Raw genomic sequence first — 25,038 nt, forward strand, 5'->3', positions numbered from 1 at the left:
ACTGAAAATGTAAAAGATTTGCGTAATTTGTGTAAATTCTTGTTTAATGCATTTAATCATAGGACCAAACTGTTATTGGTCAATACTTGATATTTATTTGCTTCTCTGATGTATTATGTCATGTTGTGTTATAGAAATGTATTTATATTTATTGAACTGATAAGCATAATGTGCTTAAAGTAATAAAGAATTGAATTGATAGTATCAATAATTGTAATTTATTGTTTTCTTTAGAATTAAAGTCAATGTGAATAGTATTAACACTTTTACTACGGTGAAAATCTGTTCCACTCGAGAACTTCGGTTGACAATAGCTGTCCTTTAATCCTCCTTGACCTCTTTAACTATGGGTTTGCAATTTACGGGGGTCCCGACCAGTGTTTCTTGTTTGGTTATTTGGACCATAGGTGGTAGTTTTCGGGCGTGCCCCTCGTCCAATATATAATTGTCTTTCATTTGTCTCCATTCTTACCTCGTCGTTTTTTGTCGGGTGGGATGAATTCAGCCCCGTCAATAAATAACCGATCTTTTTTTAGGTGAACTTTCCGTTTTTGACTTTTGGCTTCTTTGAAGTAGGGCCACAGTAACTTTCTCCTGTCATTTATTTCTTTTGGATATTGTTCAATTCACTCCGAAACGGGTCCCTTTCAACGCTGAAGCTGCGTATCGTACTAGCTCTCTGTCTTTGAAACTTTTGAAACGACAAACTATCGGTCTAGTAGTGTACAAATTTCGATTTTGACTGTCTTTTACAAAGATTCCTTTCCAAATCTGTGTGCCCTATGAAACTCAACCACTGAATCCATTTTCATCTCATTTCTCATGAATTGTTTGATTATGTCCTCCGTATCCTCTGTATCATTGGTCAGGGGTAATCCAGTAAACACCAAATTTTCCCTCATAGATCTTGTTTGCATTTCTAAGTGTTTATCATGTCGGTTACTGAGATCAGTAACACACTATATATTCTATTCTATTCTATTCTGTTCTGTTCAGATTATAAATCTGTGTATGGTATTACTACAGTCTGGTGCCCTTCAATGATCCTATATTTTTGTGAAACACTCTCACAGTGGCATAATTTATCTGACGCGTCAATCACCAATTTCTAACTTGGTCAAGCTTTTATAAAAAGCTGATACTTCTTGAAATTGACTCACCTGAGGGAGAAGTCATTAATTTCGACCAACTATTTTGAATCTTTACCTTACATGTAATACTTGGATATCATATATATTCTTCATTGCACAATACTTTCTTTACAATTTTTAAAAGTAATATTTATAGATGAATTGTAAAAAAAAATATATAAAAAGTTAAAAAAGTTGAAATCGTTTATGCTAAACACAGGTAAATCGGAAGTCTTCATTTGTAAACAAACCGCTCCATTCAGGTGTTCAAAAATGGCGTTGATAAACAGATTTTTGTGTTGGAAGCTTCGAACAGCATGTTTTCTGTATTATATACTTATAATTGTAAGTAAAGGAATGTTTGCTTACGTCCATGCTCCTTGTGGCACTATTGGGGAAAAGATATAAAAGTTGGTTAACATGAAAAACGATGATAATATGTCATTTTGTCTGAACTGAATGAATACCGGAAATGAAAACAACAATTTTGAACAAATTATGCATTGTAAACAAACATTTCATGTTCAGCTAGAGTTTTAAAGACTGAATTTGGATTGTAATTTATAACTCTTTTAGTATCAAATCAGCAAAAAGTCGGAACATGTGAGCCAATGCTCCGTGTTGAAGGCCGTACCTTGACCTATAATGGTTTACTTTTATAAATTGTAACTTGGATGGAGTCTGTTGTCTCATTGGCACTCATACCACATCTTCCTATATCTATATAAAAGATCTGAGGCTCAAAAAACCTTTATCTTTGAATTTTTGAAATAATGTGGAGCAGGTAAAGTAAAGTAAAGTAATCTTTATTTAAAGTCGGGTTGTATATATACATAATAACAAGGAACATAAGCTCTTTAAAGAGCTCTTTAACCGACTGATATTAATAAACAAAACATACATGTAATAACATCAGATTCATCATGTGTTCATATACAACACAAACATACAGACAGCACATACATGTAGTAATCATGTTAATACATAGATACATGTAGTGTAAGACAAAATAGTGTCCTGTGAAAAAGTGTCCACCTGGACAGTTTTTCATAGAATTTTGGTATTAAATCATGTCCATTGCCATGAAATATTGTTCCTCAAGTGGACAGATTTTACTGCAAAAGTTATGAAATAGTGTCCACCCACAGGACAAGTTTTCATAGTAGTTGCTATCTATTTGTGTCCTCCAAGGGAAGTAATACAAAGGTCATTAAAAAGTTTTATTATACTTGAAATTTTAATAAAATCCGAATGATTGATTAGATATTGATTAATATAAACAAACAAATAATGGATGGAAGTGAATATAAGAGACATTAAAGTTCTAAGAAATACCCAGCTAATGCTGATGACAATGAAAGAAGAACAATAAGAAGGCAGTGTGTAAAGTATATAATCAAATGTGAAGAACTTTACTATATTTATTATGAGAAGAAGGCAAAAGAAAATATAGAATTTTGGTATTAAATTATGTCCATTGCCATGAAATATTATCCCCTAAGTGGACAGAATTTTACAGCAAAAGTTTATGAAATATGGTCCACCTACAGGACAATTTTTCGTAGTAATTGTTATTAAATTGTGTCCTCCAAGGAAAATAATACTGAACAACATCTCTTACTTGTTTGAATTTAAATCATTATATACATGTATATTTATCAAAAAAAAAAATAGGAAGATAAGGATGGTATGAGTGCCAATGAGACATCACTTTGTTAAAGTAACAATGTATTAAAGTTCACAATTATAGGTTAAAATATGTCCAGTAATAACAAGGCAATGGATATCATTTAATACTTTAATCATATCAAAAAATGTCCTAGAGGACATAATGTCCTGTGAAAAAATGTCCACCTGGACAGAATTATAGTATTAAATAATGTCCATGTTCGAGGACATATTTTCATAGGAAATTGTGACCTGGACACATTTTAATAAGTAAATATTGTCCATGGACATTATTAAATCCTACAATAGCACATGCAAAATAAAAGCTAAGCAAGATATATATTAAAACAAATGTCAAATATCAGCACATAGTACATGTAACACACAATATGTGTATCCAAGTAGCACATGCAAAATTAAACACTATAAAGCACAAGCAAAAGACTGCAAGCAGCTACAGCACAGGTAATGCATAAACAAAGCAACTAAATGATAAATAAAAATAACTGCAAAAAATAAAAAATAAAAACATAAAACAAACAGCAGGCTTCAAGGTCAAGTCATGTGGCAGCAAGAAGTTACATTATTTACAAGAACTGCAGGTACAACTTTCTGAAAAACACCAGGTGGAGATAAAATTTTTGAACTGGCAAAAAGTTGATAGGCTCCTTGCCAAATCTTGCCTCATTTGGCAAGGAGTTCCAGAGTCTTGCCCGTTCTCTAACTTGAGTTTGCATCAACCAAATGTTATGAAACTTATACACAATGCATTTTACCACAAAACACAGATCAAGTTTGAGTTTTGGTGGCGTCACTTTAACCGTTCTAGAGTTATGCCCCTTTATAATTGGAAAATAACAAAATTTTTAGTTTCCATTCTCTAACTTAAGTTTGCCTCAACCAAATGTTATGAAACTTATACACAATGCTTATTACCACAAAACACAGATCAAGTTTGGTGGCGTCACTTTTACTGTTCTAGAGTTATGCCCCTTTATAAATGGAAAAATTGAAAAAAAAATATTTTCTTCTTTATCAATTTATTTTTAAAATTGGAGTTATCTTCCAGTTCATGATTATAGTTGAATCAACTACAATCAATGCTTTATACAATGCAATGTTTAATTTTGACTTCAGAAGTTCCACTGATAAAACACAGATCAAGTTGAATTTGGGTAATGTCACTTTAACCATTATTGAGTTATGCCCCTTTATAAATCGAAAGATTGCAAAATTTTTAGTTTCCATTCTGTAACTTAAGTTTGCCCCAACCAAACATTATGAAACTAATACACAATATTCATTTCCACAAAACTAAGATCAAGTACAAATTTTTTGTTTCCGTTTTCTAACTTTAGTTTGCCCCAACCAAACATTATGAAACTAATACACAATATTCATTTCCACAAAACTAAGATCAAGTACAAATTTTTTGTTTCCGTTTTCTAACTTTAGTTTGCCTCAACCAAATGTTATGAAACTTATACCAGTCAGAGATATAACTCTATAGGGTTATAACAGAAAATAACTTGCGTGTGTTATTACAGATACTTTCATGAGTTGTCTACTCTTTATTCCTTAAATTTTCTAAATCTGCAATAACATATGTTTGTTATTTGTAAAATAAATCAAAAATATATATAATTTATAATGGGCTCTAGGGAACTCTTGTGACTTTGCACAGAAACTAAATGCATAGCCTTGATAATTAATTTTTTATTTAAATTAATACATTTTTGATTATCCATGGTAAATCAATGAGACGAGGCTTTTAAGGGATAAACTTAGCTGTAATAACATAGCTTAGTTATTAAAGGAATGTAACTTATTATATGAGACACTTGGGAATTACTTGGAAGCTTGCGCAGAACCTCATTACATGCACTGGTCATTATTTCTTACAATAAATTAAAATACATTGTAATTAAGCATGATGTATGTCTGAGAAAATGCTTTTGAGTGATATAGAGAAGCTGTGATAACACCCTTTAGTTATTACAGGCATATTTTTTCTGTAATAACATATAGGTGTACTGCAAAATAGGCAAACTGTGAACTGTTATATCTTTCTATAGTTATAAGTATACATAAAGACAATAGTAATATCAATAGAACTTGTATGCATTTTAACTAAACTAGTGATGTATATTGTCCCTTTGAAACATGTAACATACATATGTTATCAAAGTTCTTTGATTTTTTAGTCCACAATAACAAATGTATGTTATTTTTCTGTAATAACCCTATAGAGTTATATCCCTGACTGTATACACAATGCTTATTACTACATAATACAGATTAAGTACGAAATTTGGTGAGAACACTTTTACCATTCTTGAGTTATGTCCCTTTATAAACATAAAATTGCTGAATTTTTCTTTCCGTTCTCTAAATTTAGTTTGTCTCAACCAAATGTTATAAAACTTATACACAACCTTTCTAGAGTTATGCGTGTTTACAAATAGAAAAATTGATGAATTTTTAGTTTCTGTTCTCTCCTTAAGTTAACCTCAACCAAATGTTATGAGACTTACACACAATGCTTATTACCACAAAACTCAGATCAAGTTCAAATTTGGTTAGCGTCACTTTTACCGTTCTTCAGTTATGTCCCTTTATAACTATATGCTATGCAAGCGGGGGCATCATCTGTGTCCACATGTGGACACTATCCACATTTATTTCTATTTTCTTTGTGTTTTGTTCACTGCAGAAGTGCCATGTGAGAGGACAATAGCTGAGGTTTGACAAGATAAATGAGTGGTATATTGTAAGTTTAGAAAGTCTGGTGAGATGAGTGCCGATTCTTTTTAGTACGTTTAGTTGTCGTGCGGCTTTTTTACATATATTTGAAATGTGAGTGTTGAAATACAGTTTAAACTCTATTGTTACACCTATAAGTTTCACCTCATCGTCACATTTTATGTTGAATCCATTTAGGTTGAAGACCATATTTTGAGTGTGTTTTTTTACCTTTATTATAATAATGGCAATCACCTGGAATTTTTCTGGGTTTGCCTGCATTTTGTTGAAAGAGAACCATAATATTAGGGAGTTACTATCTTCCTCTAAAGGTTTTATTACTGATTCCAAAGTAGTTCCTGATTTAGAGAATCAGATGCAGATACTAAAAAATTCCAAAGATCTTTTTGAGTACAATTACATACAATCTAAGACCCTTTCATCTTGCAATAGTATTAAAACATTTGACTTTTCTACACTTTACACAAGTATTCCCCATTCCCAACTAAATGACAAATTGACAGAGTTGGCCATGCGTTGGTTCATAAAAAAGAATGGCTTACATGTACAGTATGTGGATACAAGTTTCTTGTCTTAGTAGGGATGAATCGTACTTTGTAAAAAATTCTCTGAAACTGACATTATCAAGATGCTTGATTTCTTGATTGACAACATATTTGTTACGTTTGTAGGATGAGTTTTTCAACAATCAATCAGCATTCTCATGGGAACCAACTGCGCTCCTCTTTTTGCTGACATTTTCCTTTATTCGTATGAGGCTGACTTCATACAGGAACTTCTTAGGAAGAAATAAAAGAAGTTAGCAATATCCTTTAACTTTACTTTCCGCTATAAAGATGATGTTCTCTCACTAAATAATTCAAAATTTGGTGACTATGTTGAACACATCTATCCCATCAAATTTGAGATAAAGGATACAACAGATACAGTTAAGTCTGCCTCATATCTTGACTTACATCTAGAAATTGTCAATGAGGGCCAGGTCTGTTGAAAACAAAACTTTACAACAAAAGAGATGATTTCAGCTTCCCAATTGTGAATTTTCCATTTCTATGTAGCAATATTCCAGCAGCGCCTGCATACAGACTATATATCTCTCAGTTGATATGATATTCCAGGGCTTGTGTTTCCTATCATGATTTCCTTGATAGAGGGTTGCTGCTCACAAGGAAACTATTAAATCAATAGTTCCAAGTGGTGAAGTTGAAATCATCCCTTCATAAATTTTACGGACGCCATCACGAGGTGGTTGACTGTAATGGAATATCTGTTTCATAGAATAATAGTTTTGAGGTCAACTATCCACTTTTAAAATCTAGATCAGTAGATTAACAAAAAAACACACTATTTATAAGGGCATTTATATATATAAGATACATATCATCCAAATTGACCCATCTACCATTTTTCTCTTCATTCAGGTCCAGTCATGTGATATATGTTATGCTGTTTTAAATTTATTCCATTTTTATGATTTGTTAATTTCTAACTATTTTTTAACAGTTCACAACAGCATTTGCTCTTGCCATGAGGATAGCAGACCTTTGGGCGATAGCTTCCCCAGACTTCCAGATCAGTCGAGGATTTAGCACTATGTGGAGAACACATTTCTGGCAAGGTAAAGATTTTGATTTAATAGACAACTTTCGAGTTCGATGCATTTCCGTCAAAAACTCTGGTTTTAGTGAACATCATTCGTGCGTTTAGGGGTATCGTCACTTCCGTTCCAATGTTGAGCAAGTGGCTGGAAAACTATAATGCTATATTGCACGAATAATTCGGCAAATCAAATTCTCATAATTGACAATCAGCACTACTGTCATTAGGGAATTGTCATTAAGTACTTACAAAACAAACATTATTTCTAGTCAATCCTGCACAATGATGATCACTAAGACGCTTGATGAACGTTAATAGTGCAGGGATACAGGCGATCCCCTCTATCTGGTAAACGACGTCATAAAGGCGCGCATAATTGACGAGTTTTTTCCGGTGAAGGATGAACTCGAAAGTGGTCTATTTGTTGAAGCTATTTCATGTAAAGGCAAGATAATGGTTCATGAAAATAAAAAAATATGTTTTTAATCACATAAGGCTCAGTCGATGTACAATATTTGTTTCCTTCTTATTTAAAATGTGGAGCACTTTTTGGATCCATCAGATATCCTGTTTGTAAATACAAAATGTACTTTGAATTTTTCAATGTGGTGTATGAACTTAATATTTTTTCTTCACATCTTTCTTCAGTTCTAATGAACAGGGTCCTCGGTCATAAAACTGTACTCAGTACTCGGAGTACAAAATTTGTGCTTGAAACACTAAATCCAGTATTTTGATTGGTTGATTTCTGAGTCTGAGTACAATAATCGTGCTCGAAACTTTTATGACCGCAACGCCTGGCTGACTTGATGTCTGTTCTTCAACAAAACAGAGGTGACTTGGAACTAGATAAGCACTTTGGGATCTGTTAGATACCTACTTCCTGTTGTCTTATACTTTGAATTACAAGTTGGGGATATGTTTAGCACAACAATGCCTGCAACTTCTTGTTGGAACATTGGTAGTTTTATCATATATGTGATTATACTATGAAGTATATTTTCTTTTTCTTTTTTCAGCATTTTTAGCCAGTGATGTTGTCTTGACATTTTTCCATGTTGTGATTGTGCTATTCAGTTTGTTCATGATTATCCAAGTTAGACACAGGGTAGGTTTGTTTACACAATCATAGACAATTTATGTAAATTTTGTAATTAGTTGCTTTTTCATCTCTTTTTATTCAAACTGTAATTATAAACATTCGTATGTTTTTAGCAGTTTGTAATAGATATATATTGTACATTTGTTATATGCTTCAACAGAAATTTACAGAATATTTATATATTTTGTGTAAGTGTAAATAATCATTCACCTATTTTTCAGCATTTTGTTATGTACATGCTACAACACAAGATATACATTGGTGTATTTATAACATACATGTTGGTGGAGTTGGCTTTTTCAGTGTTTGAGTATTCATATTATGGAATGAACACATTTGTAAGTATTTTTTACAGTATTTTAAGTATTATCATACGCCAATCACAGTTTTTTTTTTTGGTGGGAGGGGTAGAAATGAGTCTTCCAGTCCATCTGTCCATGTACCTTGAAAGTGCAACTCCTCCTTAAAAGTCAGTGATGAAACTTAAAACAGTTATAAAGTTATACCTGAGAATGTGTGTAAAGGAAAATAATCCTGATCCTGTATGTTAAAGGGGGGATAATCCTGATCCCACATGTTAAAGGGGAGATAATCCTGATCCTATATGATAAAGGGGAAATAAATGAGAAAACTTACTTCTTTATACAATATGTGATATAGTCTCTAGTATGTGCAACTCATTCAAAACTACTTGACCAACACTGATAAAATTTAGTACAGTTGTATAACTCTACCGAAGGATGTGCTTAAAGGAATTTGATCCTGGTACATCATAGTTAAGGGGAGATAATTAAAATTGCATGGCTTGGGGTGTCAATCAAAGTTCTAGGTAAGGGCTATTCTATAAAACATTTGTAAAAGAAAAAACATGTTATTGTACAGAAATTATATAGAATGTTAACTTAGACTATTGAATAAACACATCATTTAATTGAGAACTATCTTTTTCTTTCAGCGATTATCCTTCGTTGTATTTACCTGGTTGTTCTGGATGATGAGAAATGTTTTAAATGTAAGTTAATAATTAGGGTTTAAATGCCACATTTGTAACACTATGGCTTAAAAGTGCTGGTCCTGGGTGGCCAAGTGCTCTACGTACTTCATCTACAGCAATAACTAGCATGTCAACACTGAGATTGTGAGTTCGAACCTCGGAAGGGAGCAGACAAAATGCCTTCAACACTGATCTTAACTGATTGGGATTGCCATTTTTCATTGGTTCTCAACAGGCAATCTGGCTTCCTCCATCAATAAAAACTTACTTCCAAGACATAGCCAAAAGTGCTGAAAGGGGCATTAAACACCAATAATCAATCAATCCTTCAGGTTTATGGAATACTTATGTATGTACCAGGTTATCATTAGTGAGCAGTAGTTGACAGTTCTCTTGTTTTACCTACAATATTATAAGAATTTTATAGATGTTTTATAGAATAACTAGATCATTTCTAGTATGAATATTACATTAAGATGAAGAACGTTCTAATGGATTTGTCGTTTTTGGTTAATCCTGTTTAAATAGGCAAAGAAAAAGATTCTGTACATAAAATGTTGTTTTAAAATTAAAAACAATATAGTTTGAAAAAGAAGTAACTTTATTGATATGATAAACTATAATTGAGAGAAAAGTTGGTATATATTTAATGTGTAAGAGACAGCAGTTAAATTCAAAGCTGACAGAAAACAATGAATTTGTTATTATATGGGATACTTTATCTCATTGCTTTGATGAGATGTATCAAAGACCATGACATGCAACACTATTAGCTAAACAATTGTAAATATATTTTTGTTGGTATAGCATAGTTAATACTTTCTGCAATAAAGTATTCATTCATTCAATCAACTGCTGACTTTAGAAATTTTCCTACTTAATAGTTTTTCAATAGATTATAGTTTAAATGTAAATATGTTGATACAGTGAATTTAATAATTACAGATTGTATTTGTTGTTGTGATGATTGCCAGAAAACAGGAAATGGCTGAACAGATGGACATGGAATTACGCTACGCTGGACAGAAGAAAAGAGGAAATTATTATGCATAAACTTTTTAATGAATTTACACAAGAACAATTATTACAAATCTAGAAATTATATTGTTTTATAAAACAATGGTTAATGATCTTTTGAGATTTTTTGAAATTAAGATGTTTAATGACATGCACTTTCACCTTTTTTCAAATTTTCATGATTTATTGATGTATGAGTTTTTAAAAAAATTCTGGGACTTCTTTTTATCTTTATGAGCATTTTAAGAAATAATAAACATTGGTTTTATATTCATTTTAAGTTTTGTTATAGAAGGTTGTTTAAACGGTTGTTCTCTATTGGTTGTAAAGTTCTGGGTAGGTTTGGGATTACAAAATAGTGAAATATTTTTGTTTAAGTTGTGAGAACATTATTAATTCTTAACATTCCATATATCATTGAGCTCATCATATCCATGGACACAGGTTTTGTGGATTTTGTCAGATTTCTGCAATCCATTCCAAAAATTACACTTATCCTAATATCCTGATTTTGCACATATCAGTGATGTATATAATATACATATATAGTATTGTACATATCAATATAATTATAGTGCCATTTCATTGTCATTGCATGGGGAAACTTACAATTTTTTTTTTTCTGAATAAGACATACACTTATTTAGCATACAATATTCACATTTAATTGAGATATTATTTAAAAGGATAACAATATATTATTCAAACATATCATTGGCAAAATGTACATGAAGTTTTGCTCCAACATTCTTCTACAAATGTTATATTTTGGCAGGAATAAACAAATTCAGAGCACAAATGAAAAAGTAAAAAAAAAAAAAAGGAGTTTATTAAAAATCAAACAAAAAACAAAGTTTGTATTTTCAGGTTTGGTAAACATTGAAAACATTTCTATCTAATTTCTCATTATAAAGATACTCATGTGATAGTTTGTAAATAATTAAATTGATAAATCAAACCATTCCCCCTTATGCTAATACTGACTGGTGTAAATAAGATTGAAGGTGTATATTTTCTAGATGGAATCAACATTTTATACATAAGTATGCAGGTACATGTATTTATTTTCAAATCTATTCTTCTTTTCATTGTTTAATTGATGGGTAGATGTTCATTCCTACTAAAGCTATTTCAAAAGATTTCATCTTATATTATATTGTATTGGTTTTATTTATACTTTTGTTTTGTACTCTATTGTATTACACATTTTGTACAAATTTTACATGAAAAAATGTGGTTTCAATCAATCTAATACCTGGTTAAAGGATCAGGGGTCTTTTTGTTAATTTTATTTCCTAATAATTTAATTTTGGATGTAACACGTCTTCTTATTTGCTGAAAGGTATTTGTCTATCAGCTCATAGACATAATTTTGTCATGTGACCGTGACGTCACATTTTTTTTTCATGATTTACTCCTTAAAAATGGAATTTAAAATAACTTTTAATCAAGGAATGACTAATATCTTTTCTGTCTATTTGAAATGACCTAAAAAATGTGGTGTACACTTTTCAATAACCCACTACACGGGTTATTCAGTGTGCACAATATTGTTGATGTTATTTCTTTATAGACAGAAAAAAAATATTACAGTCATTCCTTAATTAAATGTAAAAAAGATTTAGTTTTTTTGGATATAGATGTCAGTTTTATAATGATCACATTTTATAATCAGATTTTAAGGAATTTTACTATTAACAATTTTAGGAAAATGGTATATGACTAGGAAATTTAAATAAATACTAACCAAGGAATTAACTCCTCAGAAGGATAGCAAATGTTGGTATCATAATCATTAATTAGAATCTCTTGTCCTTTTAATGTACACTAAAGAACCATTTTCTCTTGTGTCAGTTACTTATCAGTGCATGTATATACGCCATATAATTTTGTTATAATTTTATTAAATAAAATAAGATTTTCATTTATGGTCTTGTTTCTAACTTTTTCTAACTTTGTTTTGATGAAAAAATAATTCTTATGACATATGCCATGGGCACTGCTAAGAGGCATTTAATAGTTTTAAATCAACCAAAGGTGTGCTGTCATGTTGATGTTAATGGCTTATCTACTTTAAATGTTTTTTTGTCCCCCGCGCAACACGTTGTGGGGGACATAGAAATACAGGGCGTCCGTCCCTATGTCTGTCTGTCTGTGCCCTTGGAAACATTAATTATGTAAAATTGCATTGTTAGCGCTCTCATGTGTTCAATTCTAGCCAGATTTTTTTGAAACTTATAATATCATAGGTTTAAATTAGCAATGTCTTGAACAAATTCGAAAATCAGTGCAGATCAATTATTTTTAAAAGAGTTATGCCCCTTTGAAACATTAATTATATGTAAAATTGCATCGTTTGCGTTCTCATATGTTCAATTCTTGCCAGATTTTTATGAAACTTATATCATAGGTTTATATCAGTAATGTCTTTGACAAGTTCGAAAATCAGTGCCGATCAATTATTTTTAAAAGAGTTATGTCCCTTGGAAACATTAAATATATGGAAAATTGTATTGTTAGCGCTCTCATGTGTACAATTCTTGTCAGAATTTTATGAAACTTAAATCATAGGGTTATATTAGCAATGTCTTTGACATGTTTGAAAATCAGTGACGATCAATAATTTCTAAAAGAGTTATGCCCCTTGGACATATTAATTATATGGAAAATTGCCTTATGAGCACTCTAATGTGTACAATTCTTACCAGATTTTTATGAAATTTATATTATAGGTTTATATCATCAATGTCTTTGACGAGTTCAAAAATCAGTATCGATCAATTAATTTTAAAAAGTTAGGCCTTGGAAATATTGATTATATGGAAAATTGCATTGTAAGCATTCTCATGTGTACAATTATTGCCAGAATTTTCTGAAACTTATATCATAGGTTTATATCAGGAATGTCTTTGACACTTTCGAAAATAAGTGCTGATCAAATATTTTGAACGAGTTAGGCCACTTGGAAATATTGATTATAATGGAAATCACATTGCATTTGCTCTGAAGCCTTCATTTCTCTAAGATATTAATAAAAAGTTTTAAAGAACAAACTAAGTGCTTTTTTTAGTTATTGCCCTTGTACTTTGGATAGATAAAATATGTGCAATGGGGGGACATTGGAACTCTGTTCTTTAATTTTTTTTAATGAAAACATGATTTGGCAAAGAAAATTTAAATTGTCTCCCTTTGGTGATTTCTGGATGTATTTGTCTTTCTAGTTTGATGCTTGTTACTTTAGCCAAAGAAATACAGAATATAATGCAATAGGCATTTAAACTCATTATTCCATTATTATATCTGACGAGAACATGTTCCCACTGATACACCTGTTCCAAGCAAGGAGCATGTATTAAAGGTGTTGCAGTCTGCCATAATTATTTTCATTTAAGTATTTTAAGCTTAAATCAGGTCATTAGTATTCTCTATTGTATTGTTTTACATTTTGTAAATCAGGGCCTTCAATTTTCTATACAGTATATATGTTTTACTCATTATTGAAGGGTGTATATATGGTGACCTGCAATTGTTCACCTGTTTGTCCTTGGGTCTTTAATGGATAGTTATCTTATAAGAAATCATACCAAATCTCCTTATTTTGATATTGCTGTTGTAAATAAAGGTAAGAACTATGTTTGTTATATCAAAATTCTTTTTCATGTTGTTGTTATTTTTTGTCTCACCTGTGAAGAAAGTCGCAAAATGTGAGACATAGGGATTAAAATCCTGCAACCACAGTGGATGCATAAACTATTTGTATAAAGCTTCATATTTTAGGGGGAAGAAGACCTGGATGTTTCAAACCTTGTATACAGATGCATTATGTTACAAAATTTCTGTCTGTTATATGTCCATTGTCCTTGATCTCGTTTTCATGGTTCAGCGAATGCTTCAACTTACATGAGTTTTTAGCTCACCAGGCCCTTTAAACTTTAACTGAATGTGTCTTAGGGTATCTAGTTTATAAATTGTATCAGAAGTTTTGATCCATCAACAAACATGGCCACCATGGCTAAAAATAGAACATAGGGGTCAAATGCAGTTTTTGGCTTATATCTCAACAACTACAGCAGTTACAGCAAAAGTGAAAGGGAGTTAAAGTGATAAAGTGATAAATGGGTCATGATCTATCTATTATGAAATTTTCAGACGAGTTCGACAACCCATTGTTGGGTTACTGTTGGAAATAGTTTATTTTTATTAAATTTTACTGTTTTTGATTATTTTCTTTAATTTTATAATAGATAGAGAGAAAGTATAAATGGCAATAAATGTTCAGCTAAGTAAGATCTCCAAAAATAAGTCAACATTATCAAAATAGTCAATTCACCCCTTAAGGAGTTATTGCCCTTAAAACTTTTTTTTGTTAAATTTGTGAAAGTCGAATTACTTTTTCAAAAATCTTCTCTGAAACTACTTGGCCAAATACTTAAAAACTTTAATTGAATGTTCCTTAGGGTATTTAGTTTATAGATTGTATTCGGGGATTTGATCCATTCAAAAACATGGCGGCAGTTTCTAAAAATAGAACATAGGGGTCAAATGAAGTTTTTGGCTTTCATCTCAAAAACTAAAGCAGTAAGAGCAAAACTGACATAGGTGAAAGTGTTAAACAGGTTTAGATCTACCTGTCAAGTAATCTTCAGACCAATAGGACAACTTATTGTAGGGTTACTGTCCAGAAATAGTTAATTTTTAGGAAATTTTACAGTTTTGGGTTATGTATTATCTTTAATATTGTTATAGAAAGAGCGAAAGTGTAAATGACAAAATTGTTCAGCAAAGTAAGATCTACAAATAAGTCACATGCCTGAAACTGAAATTACAGGTGAGCGATATCAGGCTCTCGTGACCCTCTTGTTTTGTCTCTCCGTCAAGTCTTGACTGGCTAAAAATCAAAACTTGGGTAAGCTGTTTGCGGCAGCATCAACAAGTTGTTAAAGTTTGTGATTAGGTCAGTTCAAGGGGAATCATTAATGGTAAATCAATGATATTTCGTGTGTAGTTGTATAAGCATTGGCACTTCTCATTTCTGTAGAGATTGTTTGGCCCTGCCCCCTCAGTTATAGTCTATCGACTTTGAAACTTTTGCTTATTTTACATGTTTATAGTTTGTGATTAGGCCACTTATGATAAGTAAATGACATTTGGTAGATTGGTACGCAGTTGTATTAGCATTGGCATATCTTATTTCATTGGAAATTATTTGGCCCTTTACCTTCATTCATGGTTCATTGACTCTGAATATTTTGAATAATTTTCATGTTAAAAGAATCGCTATCTTAATTTCAACATTTGCAAAATTATATCAAAATGACATTGAGGCGAGAAATATCTCTGTGTCAACAGTTTATTGGTCATTTGAATTTCTCACTTATTATGAGTAATAGGATAACTATATTTGGTATTTGGGATCCTTGCAAGGTCTACATATCTGTTTAGTGTCGCAGACCAATCACAAAGGGCCATAGAAATCTAGTTACACTAGTCGAATTACAAAGGTCCACTGAAATAAAGTTCCAAAGGCTGATAAAAAATTAAAGGCCGAGTGAAATATAGTATGATAGACCAATCACAAAGGGACATTGGAATCAAGGGGCACAGATACACCACAAAGGGCCATTGAAATGTAATGACAAAGGTCAATCACATAGGCCCAGTTAAATCTAGTGTCACAGGGCAATTGAGTTCTAGTATCTCAGGCCAATCACAAAGGCTAATTTAATTCTAGTGTCATAGGTCAATCACCAAGGGTTATTGGAATCTAGTATCACGGGCTAGTCACAAGGGACAAAAATGGATGACAGAACCTGTTAACAGCAAAATTGATGAACGAGAAAATTTATTTCTACAAATTATTGTAATGTCTTTAATGTTGATTAATGTTCTCCGACAAGAAACAAAAATCGCAAAAAAACGGATATAAAATTATAAAAATGTTTTCTTTTTTTTGCCAAATAAGCGATTCGGTCACTCAGGCGTCTCTTGTTTAAAGAATCTGGTTGAAAAGAAAATTCTAAAAAAATACCACACTTAATATCTCTACATTAAGCTGGTCTGCTTCATTAACATGATATTGAAATGAATGGATATGATGCATTTTTAATGATTAATCTATACACGCTCTTGACAAAACCAAAAGTAAAGGACAGCACTTTTATTGCTGTTCTTAATCCCGGAGTCACACTGAGAACTACAACAAAGAACAAAAGCCCACAACTCACTGCAATTTAAGACGAGCCCTTGCAGTGGCTGTAGCGGAACTTTTGCAACTAGAACTATATTATATAGGTAGATTCGGTATGATGACCAAAGGAAAAGGATAGAAAAACTATAGGTCATTGTACAGCTTACAATCATGAACATAAACCATGCTATTTGTATAGCAAGTGTACATTTAAAACTGATACAGATGGCCTGGTTCATGCAACTTATATGCTGTTAGGTTTCGGGTTGTATCTTATTGCTGTTTATTCTGCAGTGAAGTCAGAGAGGGTAGCAGCTTTGTAATAGCCTTGTTAATTAACTTTTTAGACTTAGAAAGATTGAGAACATATTGTACAGACATTTGCTTTTTGATAAACCTTTGAATGATCTCTTAGTCTAGATGTAACTAGGTTATAACTGTCGTTTAAATGAATTCTAAATACAAAAATAGTTGTTAAAACCGGATGCATACTGTCTCTAAATTTGTTAATATAGTCCGAGCAATCATGTTTACAGGTTTGTTAACACGAAACAATTAAGTTAACATGCAATATATAAGCGGACTGTTTCAGTAGCAGGAATAAGTACATTTTAACGTGAAGATTGAAGATGTTGGAAGCTTGGTGGTTCTTGGTATTTAAATTTGACATTTCCAATTGCTGTATTTTGGTAAACATGAGTAACAGATGAATAAAAAGTTACCAGTCAAATCCATCAGAAGAAAAGGGTCGGACAACACCATGACTATAAGAAAAAAATATAAAAATCAATGCTTGCAAAACACTTTTTAGAAAAAAAGACTGAGCAACATGAACCTACAGAAACCTTAGTAGACATTGTATTCACTGGAAGTGTAAAAGTAATTTCTACACTAATGGCACCCGTCGTGTTGCTCATGATAACAACAATATGACTGGTAAAACATTGTTTTCGATAAATTATGTCAGAGAAAACAATGACGGAATATCGGCTAGGACAAATAAGGGGCATGACACGCTTCTAGGATGTAGGAGGTAGTGAAATCTGGGGAAAAAGTGGAAAGTTGGATTTCGAAAAAAAAGGGATTTGGGAATTTAGAATACCACTCTCACAAATGAGGTTGTGACATTGAAAGTCCTTTACATTCAACCAAGTGTTGATGTCGTTCTTAAACATTCAACCAAGTGTTGATGTCGTTCTTAAACATTCAACCAAGTGTTGATGTCGTTCTTAAACATTCAACCAAGTGTTGATGTCGTTCTTAAACATTCAACCAAGTGTTGATGTCGTTCTTAAAACATTCAACCAAGTGTTGATGTCGTTCCTAAAACATTCAACCAAGTGTTGATGTCGCTCTTAAAACATTCAACCAAGTATTGATGTCCCTAAAACATTCAACCAAGTGTTGATGTCCTTAAAACATTCAACCAAGTGTTGATGTCGCTCTTAAAACATTCAACCAAGTGTTGATGTCGTTCTTAAACATTCAACCAAGTGTTGATGTCGTTCTCAAACATTCAACCAAGTGTTGATGTCGTTCTTAAAACATTCAACCAAGTGTTGATGTCGCTCTTAAAACATTCAACCAAGTGTTGATGTCGCTCTTAAACATTCAACCTAATGTTGATGTCGTTCTTAAAACATTCAACCAAGTGTTGATGTCGTTCCTAAAACATTCAACCAAGTGTTGATGTCGTTCTTAAAACATTCAACCAAGTGTTGATGTCGCTCTTTAACATTCAACCAAGTGTTGATGTCGTTTCTTAAACATTCAACCAATTGTTGATGTTGCTCTTAAAACATTCAACCAAGTGTTGATGTCGTTCTTAAACATTCAACCTAGTGTTGATGTCGCTCTTAAAACATTCAACCAAGTGTTGATGTCGCTCTTAAACATTCAACCTTGTGTTGATGTCGCTCTTAAAACATTCAACCAAGTGTTGATGTCGCTCTTTAACATTCAACCAAGTGTTGATGTCGTTTCTTAAACATTCAACCAATTGTTGATGTTGCTCTTAAAACATTCAACCTAGTGTTGATGTCGCTCTTTAACATTCAACCAAGTGTTGATGTCGCTCTTAAAACATTCAACCAAGTGTTGATGTCGCTCTTAAAACATTCAAACAATTATTGATGTCGTCCTTAAAACAATGAACCAAGTATTGATGTCCCTAAAACATTCAACCAAGTGTTGATGTCCCTAAAACATTCAACCAAGTGTTGAAGTCGCTCTTTAACATTGAACCAAGTGTTGATGTCGCTCTTTAACATTCAACCAAGTGTTGATGTCGTTCCTAAAACATTCAACCAAGTGTTGATGTCGCTCTTAAAACATTCAACCAAGTGTTGATGTCGCTCTTAAAACATTCAAACAATTATTGATGTCGTCCTTAAAACATTGAACCAAGTATTGATGTCCCTAAAACATCAAACCAAGTGTTGATGTCCCTAAAGCCTAAAAATGTCGTTCTTAACACATTCAACCAAGTGTTGATGTCGCTCTTAAAACATTCAACCAAGTTTTGATGTCGTCCTTAAAACATTCAACCAAGTATTGATGTCCCTAAAACATCAAACCAAGTGTTGATGTCCCTAAAGCCTACATATGTCGTTCTTAACACATTCAACCAAGTGTTGATGTCGCTCTTAAAACATTCAACCAAGTGATGGCGTCGTTCTTAAAACATTCAACCAAGTCACAAACATTCAATCAAATATTGATGTCGTTTTTAAAACATTCAACCAAGTATTGATGTCTTTCCTAAAGCATTCAACCAAGAATTGATGTATTTCCTAAAACATTTAACCAAGTATTGATGTCTTTCCTAAAACATTTAACCAAGTATTTATGTCTTTCCTAAACAATTTTACCAAGTATAGATGTCTTTCTTAAAGCATTCAACAAAATATTGATGTCTTTCCTAAAACATTCAACCAAGTATTGATGTACCTTAAACATTCAACCAAGTGTTGATGTCCTTAAAACATTCAACCAAGTGCTTATGTCCTTCAAACATTCAAACACTTTTTGATGTCTTTCAAACATTCAAACATGTTTAGATGTCCTTAAAACATTCAACCAAGTTTTGATGTCCTTAAAACATTCAACCAAGTGTTTATGTCCTAAAAACATTCAACTAAGTTTTAATGTCCTTAAAACATTCAACCAAGTGTTGATGTCCTTCAAACATTCAACTATGTTTTAATGTCCTTAAAACATTCAACCAAGTTTTGATGTCCTAAAAACATGCAAACAAGTTTTGATGTTCTTTAAAAATTCAACCAAGTGTTGATGTCCTTAAAACATTCAACCAAATGTTAATGTCCTTAAAACTTTCAACCAAGTTTGAATGTCCTTAAAGCATTCAACCAAGTTTTGATGTCGTTAAAATATTCAAACATGTTTTGGTGTCCTTAAAACATTGTGATGTCCTTCAAACATTCAACTAAGTTTTGATGTCCTTAAAACATGCAACCAAGTGTTTATGTCCTAAAAACATTCAAACAAGTTTTGATGTCCTTTAAAAATTCAACCAAGTGTTGATGTCCTAAAAATATTCAAACAAGTTTGGATGTCCTTTAAAAATTCAACCAAGTGTTTATGTCGTTCCTAAAAATATTCAACCAAGTTTTGATGTCCTTAAAACATTCAAACAAGTTTTGATTTCCTTAAAACATTCAACCAAGTTTTAATGTCCTTCAGACATTCAACCAAGTGTATATGTCGTTCCTAAAACATTCAACCAAGATTTGATGTCCTTAAAGTATTCAACCAAGGTTTGATGTCTTTGAAACATTCAACCAAGTTTTGATGTCCTTGAAACATTCAACCAAGTTTTGATGTCCTGAAAACATCCAACCAAGTGATACTGTCCTGAAAACATCCAACCAAGTGTTGATGTCGTTCCTTAAGGGCATCCGATACAGTTTCAAGGGAGTTAACTCTTGGCGCGACGTTATGCGTTTGAATTCCCGCAAAACGTCATTTTTTGCGGGACGTAATGCGTGTAATTTTCCGTAATAAGAAACGTAATGTGGATTTTTGATGCTTCAATTTCTGTTTCTCCCGCATGCTAACTTCTAAACCATTAATATTAGTGCATTTGATTCTAACAGGATAACAGTCTAATAAAATCAGAAGAAATAAAACACATTACTGTTTCTGTGAGATCTTCAACAAAGTATCGTATATTGAGCAATCTCAAGACGACTGACCCTTTTGGTGTTACTAATATAAAGCATGTCAATTATCATTTTTATTATCATTCATCATCCATGATTTGGTCCGAATCCGATTTTCTGACATTTTATTACAGCACAGAAAACCAATGATATTTTAAAACTAATACCGAAAATTAATGTACACGAAGAAGTAAATTTCCTAACTGAACAATTTACTAAAATAAATAATGGTATGCCGCTAATATTAACAATGATACAACAAAGTTCCTATTTCTTCCACGTTGCACGTATTTTATCTAACAAAAGGCAATAGTCAACAATATTTACGCCCGTAAAATTTTGACGGAACGTAATTATGGTATACAAATGTCCGGCGTCTGTCTGTCCGTCTTAAACATGGTACAGCACAAATATCCAAATTTCATTAAACTTAACATAGTTGTTTTTTATGATGGTCAAACGATAAGTATACTTTTTGGTGAACGTTTTGAGTTACAGGACTTTGTAACTAAAACAGGGGTGTTTTTTCACAGTTCGCGCCGTATCTCAAAAACGATTTATGATTATTGCTTAAAACTGTACACACTTCTTAGTTATATTAATCTGAAGATCTGTGTACTTTTTGGGGATGATTCAAAATTTTATTTTATAGTTATTGAGTTTATGAAAAAAGAGGGGGTTTTCACATGTCGCGCCGTATCTCAGAAACTATTTATAATTATTGCATAAAACTTCACATACTTGTTACTTAAATTAATCTAAAGATCTGTATACTTTTTCGTGATGATTCTTTAATTCATTTTTGAGATCTTGAATTTTTATTGAGCTTCAATTTGATATCATATAACACATGATGAGATATATAAACTTCCTATTGAGAAAGAATAAGGAATGAGTCAGGATATACTTAGCATGAATTCCTGTACAACCCCCGTGTTATTTTAAAAACATTTATTATGGATTTTTTCATAAGGCGATGGGCGTATCGTGCGATCGTAGCGCAGCTGTTTATTTTGTTCTTTATTTTTTTTACAAATATATTAGAGAAATGACGGATTGACATCAAATACAATGCAATTTCCAATATAATTAATATTTCAAATGGCATAACTCTTTTAAAGAACAGTTGATATGCACTGATTTTCGAACGTGTCCATACGATATTAGTTTTATAAAAATTTGTCAAGAATTGTACACTTGAAAAATCTATTAACCAGAAGGACAGACAGAGGAATGGGCGTGTGATATTTTATGTACCCCGCTATGCGTCGCGCTGTGGTGAAAAAATATATATAGTTATTTACCAATAAAATTACGCTATGAGAGAAGTATTTTGATTTTAATCGCAACTTGCCACCCTCTCCCACTCTCTCCCCTCTTCCCCCTAAAAAACAGCATTGAAAACTGAAGAGAAAGTATATAATAGTACAAGATTATAAAAGTGACGTGCAGAGGCGTATTCAGGGGGGAGGCTCAGGCCCCCCTTTTGAGGAAAAATTTTAAGTTGGTTATATAGAGAATCACTGAAGCGTGACGAGAGCGGGTCCCCTCTTATGCAGTCAGTGGGCCCCTACTTATGAAAATTTCTGGATCCGCCACTGACTTGCTTTGCAATCGTAATTTAAGTGGGTATAGTGTGGAAAGTTGGGAGAGGAATAGAAACAAACCCAAAGCTGGGGGTGGGTGGGGGAATAGGTAATATGTCCAGTCCTTTCGCTATTAATTCAATCGTTTTGCCAAATCAAAAATTTCAATATTATGGTTTAGTTTCTCTGTCTGGACAAAAGCATCCTTTGGCAAATTGAAGATTCTCCTTTATAAGATTTTGTTTTTGTTTTCTGACAACATAAAAAAAGAAGATGTGGTGTAATTGCCGATAAGACAACTCTCCACAAGAGACAAACATGACACAGAAATTAACAACTATAGGTCATCGTACGGTCTTCAACAATGAGCAAAGCCCATACCGCATAGTCAGCTATAGAAGGCCCCGAAATGACACTGTAAAACAATTCAGACGAGAAAACTAGCGGCCTAATTTATGTACAAAAAAGAAGTTCCGTTTGCAGGAAAAGACCTCATGTAAGTAACTTTTGTGCTGTGATCTAGTGGAAATAAGTATATCAAGGGAACTTTAAAACTGTTCAGAAGCCTATAAATTTTATTCAATTGCAATCATTGACCCTAATAAAAGTTTTATTTTATGAATAAACGTGAAATTCTAAAAAGTGATTAAAACGTGAATAAAAGGATTTTAAGGAGTATTGTAATGAAACAGCAGCCCACCAAACAAAACAAAACAAAAAACAACATCTAGAGGTCAACATATTGTAAAAAATAATACACGAGTGTGTACAGTACATGTACCTGTATGTCAAGTTCTAAATTGCCGAGTCTTTAACTCTAAAAGCCGTAAAATTATCAACAGTCCGTAATAACTTTTCTTGCGATGTTTCTCACTTAGACCACAAACAGAGACAGGTATTTATGATTCACATGATTTTATTTCCGAAAACAATTTGACCAATTTATAGGTAGCTGTTTACAAGCAATATTTATACATCTAAAAAATGTCGCCGGTAACTTGCAGAGATAACGTCGAAATTGTCTGCCAGCGACGTCGTGCATTTTAGCGCTAACGTTGAGGTTCCAAAGGGGGGGACTCAATTTTTAGGATAACTCGCGTTTATCATGGAACCCAGCACGGTGACATATATTTTTTATTTGAGATTGGAGAAAGCATGACAAAATGCAGTTTATGTAGAAAAATGATAGAAATTACATTTTCAGAAACACTTTATTTCCCTACTTTTAGGTTAAAAAAAATACCACTTTGAGCAACTGGTCCGCAATGTCAAGCAAGGCTTGCATAATTGTATAGTCATTCGTGTAGGGATTTATTTTTTTCCTTATTGTGTCTTATCACAGCTTCAAATTGAACCCGATCTTAATAATTTACGACGAAGAATATCTGCTCCAAAAATTTTATAACATTGCCTAACTTTTTTACAAAATTGCACAAATCCCCAATTTTCAGCCTCAATTTTCTCGAAAACAAGCATGATGACCTATGTTTTATTTTGTGTTTTATTTAATAACTCGCCAAGGCCTACAACATATTTCAAAATTATAAAAATGATATTATATCGAGTAACTGTATCGGATGCCCTTAAACATTCAACCAAGTTTTGATGTCCTTAAGAAATTCAACCAAGTTTTGTTGCCCTTAAAACATTCACAAGTGTTGATTATTCGAAGCGACGAATTTAACGTATGTTGCGTTTGAGACTGGAGTTAATATTTTTGTTTTTTTGCCATGGCATTGTCAGTTTGACTTCGACTGAGATTAAGTATCCCTTTGACACTTGATATGAAAATAAGGAGATGTGGTATGATTGCAAAGAAGACAACAATCCACCAAAGTTCAAATAATTAAGCCTCCTTTTTACCATCAGGGACACATACTTCAGTAGCACACGTCTAACAAAAATCTAAGCACAAACCCTGGAATATATTTATCGTAATGCGCTGTCGGTAAGTAAGACAAGCTATGGAATATTGTCATGATGCGACTGTCATACAAGTGAGAGGTTTAGCGCTATAAAACCAGGTTCAATCCAGCATTTTCTACATAAGAAAATGCCTGTACCAAGTCAGGAATATGACAGTTGTAAACAGTTGTTATCCATTCGTTTGATGTGCTTGTGCTTTTGATTTTGCCATTTGATTAGAGACTTTCCTCGGAGTTCAGTATTTTTGTGATTTAACTTTTTGTATCATCTATGTATGTATACTATTTCATAAGAATATACAGGTGCTGTTGTAAATTTTAGTTTTGCCCTATACATGCTATACTCACTGTCGTTATGGACCATTATATTTCAAATATAATCAAATTTAGAATGATGTGAGAAATTAACGAGATTATTCTTTTCATAATATCTGTGTTACATGACTTAATTTTATGCGATTAATACTTCCGGTTAGACTAATGTCCTTGTTAATTATAATTGTACAGCTGATTCTTTTGATCAGTGCGCCAGACATCAACATACAGTATCATAAACAATTATCTTCTGCGGAAAAGTTTTTTAAAAATGAATTTCTATATAAAATATAAAGACAAAAGACAATCAATCGACTTTGTAACTTCAGTTACAAAACCACATTAGATTACAAATGTTATAAATCAAATTTGCTCCTTCCTCACAGTGCTAGTGAATGCATCATTCATTATTGTCTGTATCTGCTTGCTGTTATACTTCCTTCCTCCTTTTATTTATATGAATAATGCATCTTTCCTTCTTTTTTAGTTTTCTTTAGTTTTCCTTTCTGAACATTAAATGATAAATCTAGATATCCGGTTTGATTGTCAAGCGAAATATAAGTTTCCACGG

General features: G+C 32.3%; 1 protein-coding gene across 1 annotated transcript; it reads left to right on the plus strand.

Annotated features, from left to right (window-relative positions):
- The first annotated feature begins 1,383 nt into the window (after positions 1-1,383).
- On the plus strand, positions 1,384-12,197 carry LOC127726298 (uncharacterized). Its single transcript, XM_052233620.1, has 6 exons — positions 1,384-1,475; positions 7,065-7,179; positions 8,180-8,268; positions 8,484-8,600; positions 9,218-9,274; positions 10,202-12,197. The coding sequence occupies exons 1-6, from the start codon at positions 1,404-1,406 to the stop codon at positions 10,307-10,309; spliced, it is 558 nt and encodes a 185-aa protein (XP_052089580.1). The 5' UTR covers positions 1,384-1,403; the 3' UTR covers positions 10,310-12,197.
- Positions 12,198-25,038: the final 12,841 nt, after the last annotated feature.

The sequence above is a fragment of the Mytilus californianus genome, unplaced genomic scaffold, assembly GCF_021869535.1.
Source record: "Mytilus californianus isolate M0D057914Y unplaced genomic scaffold, xbMytCali1.0.p SCAF_17, whole genome shotgun sequence".
Taxonomy (NCBI): Eukaryota; Metazoa; Mollusca; class Bivalvia; order Mytilida; family Mytilidae; genus Mytilus; species Mytilus californianus.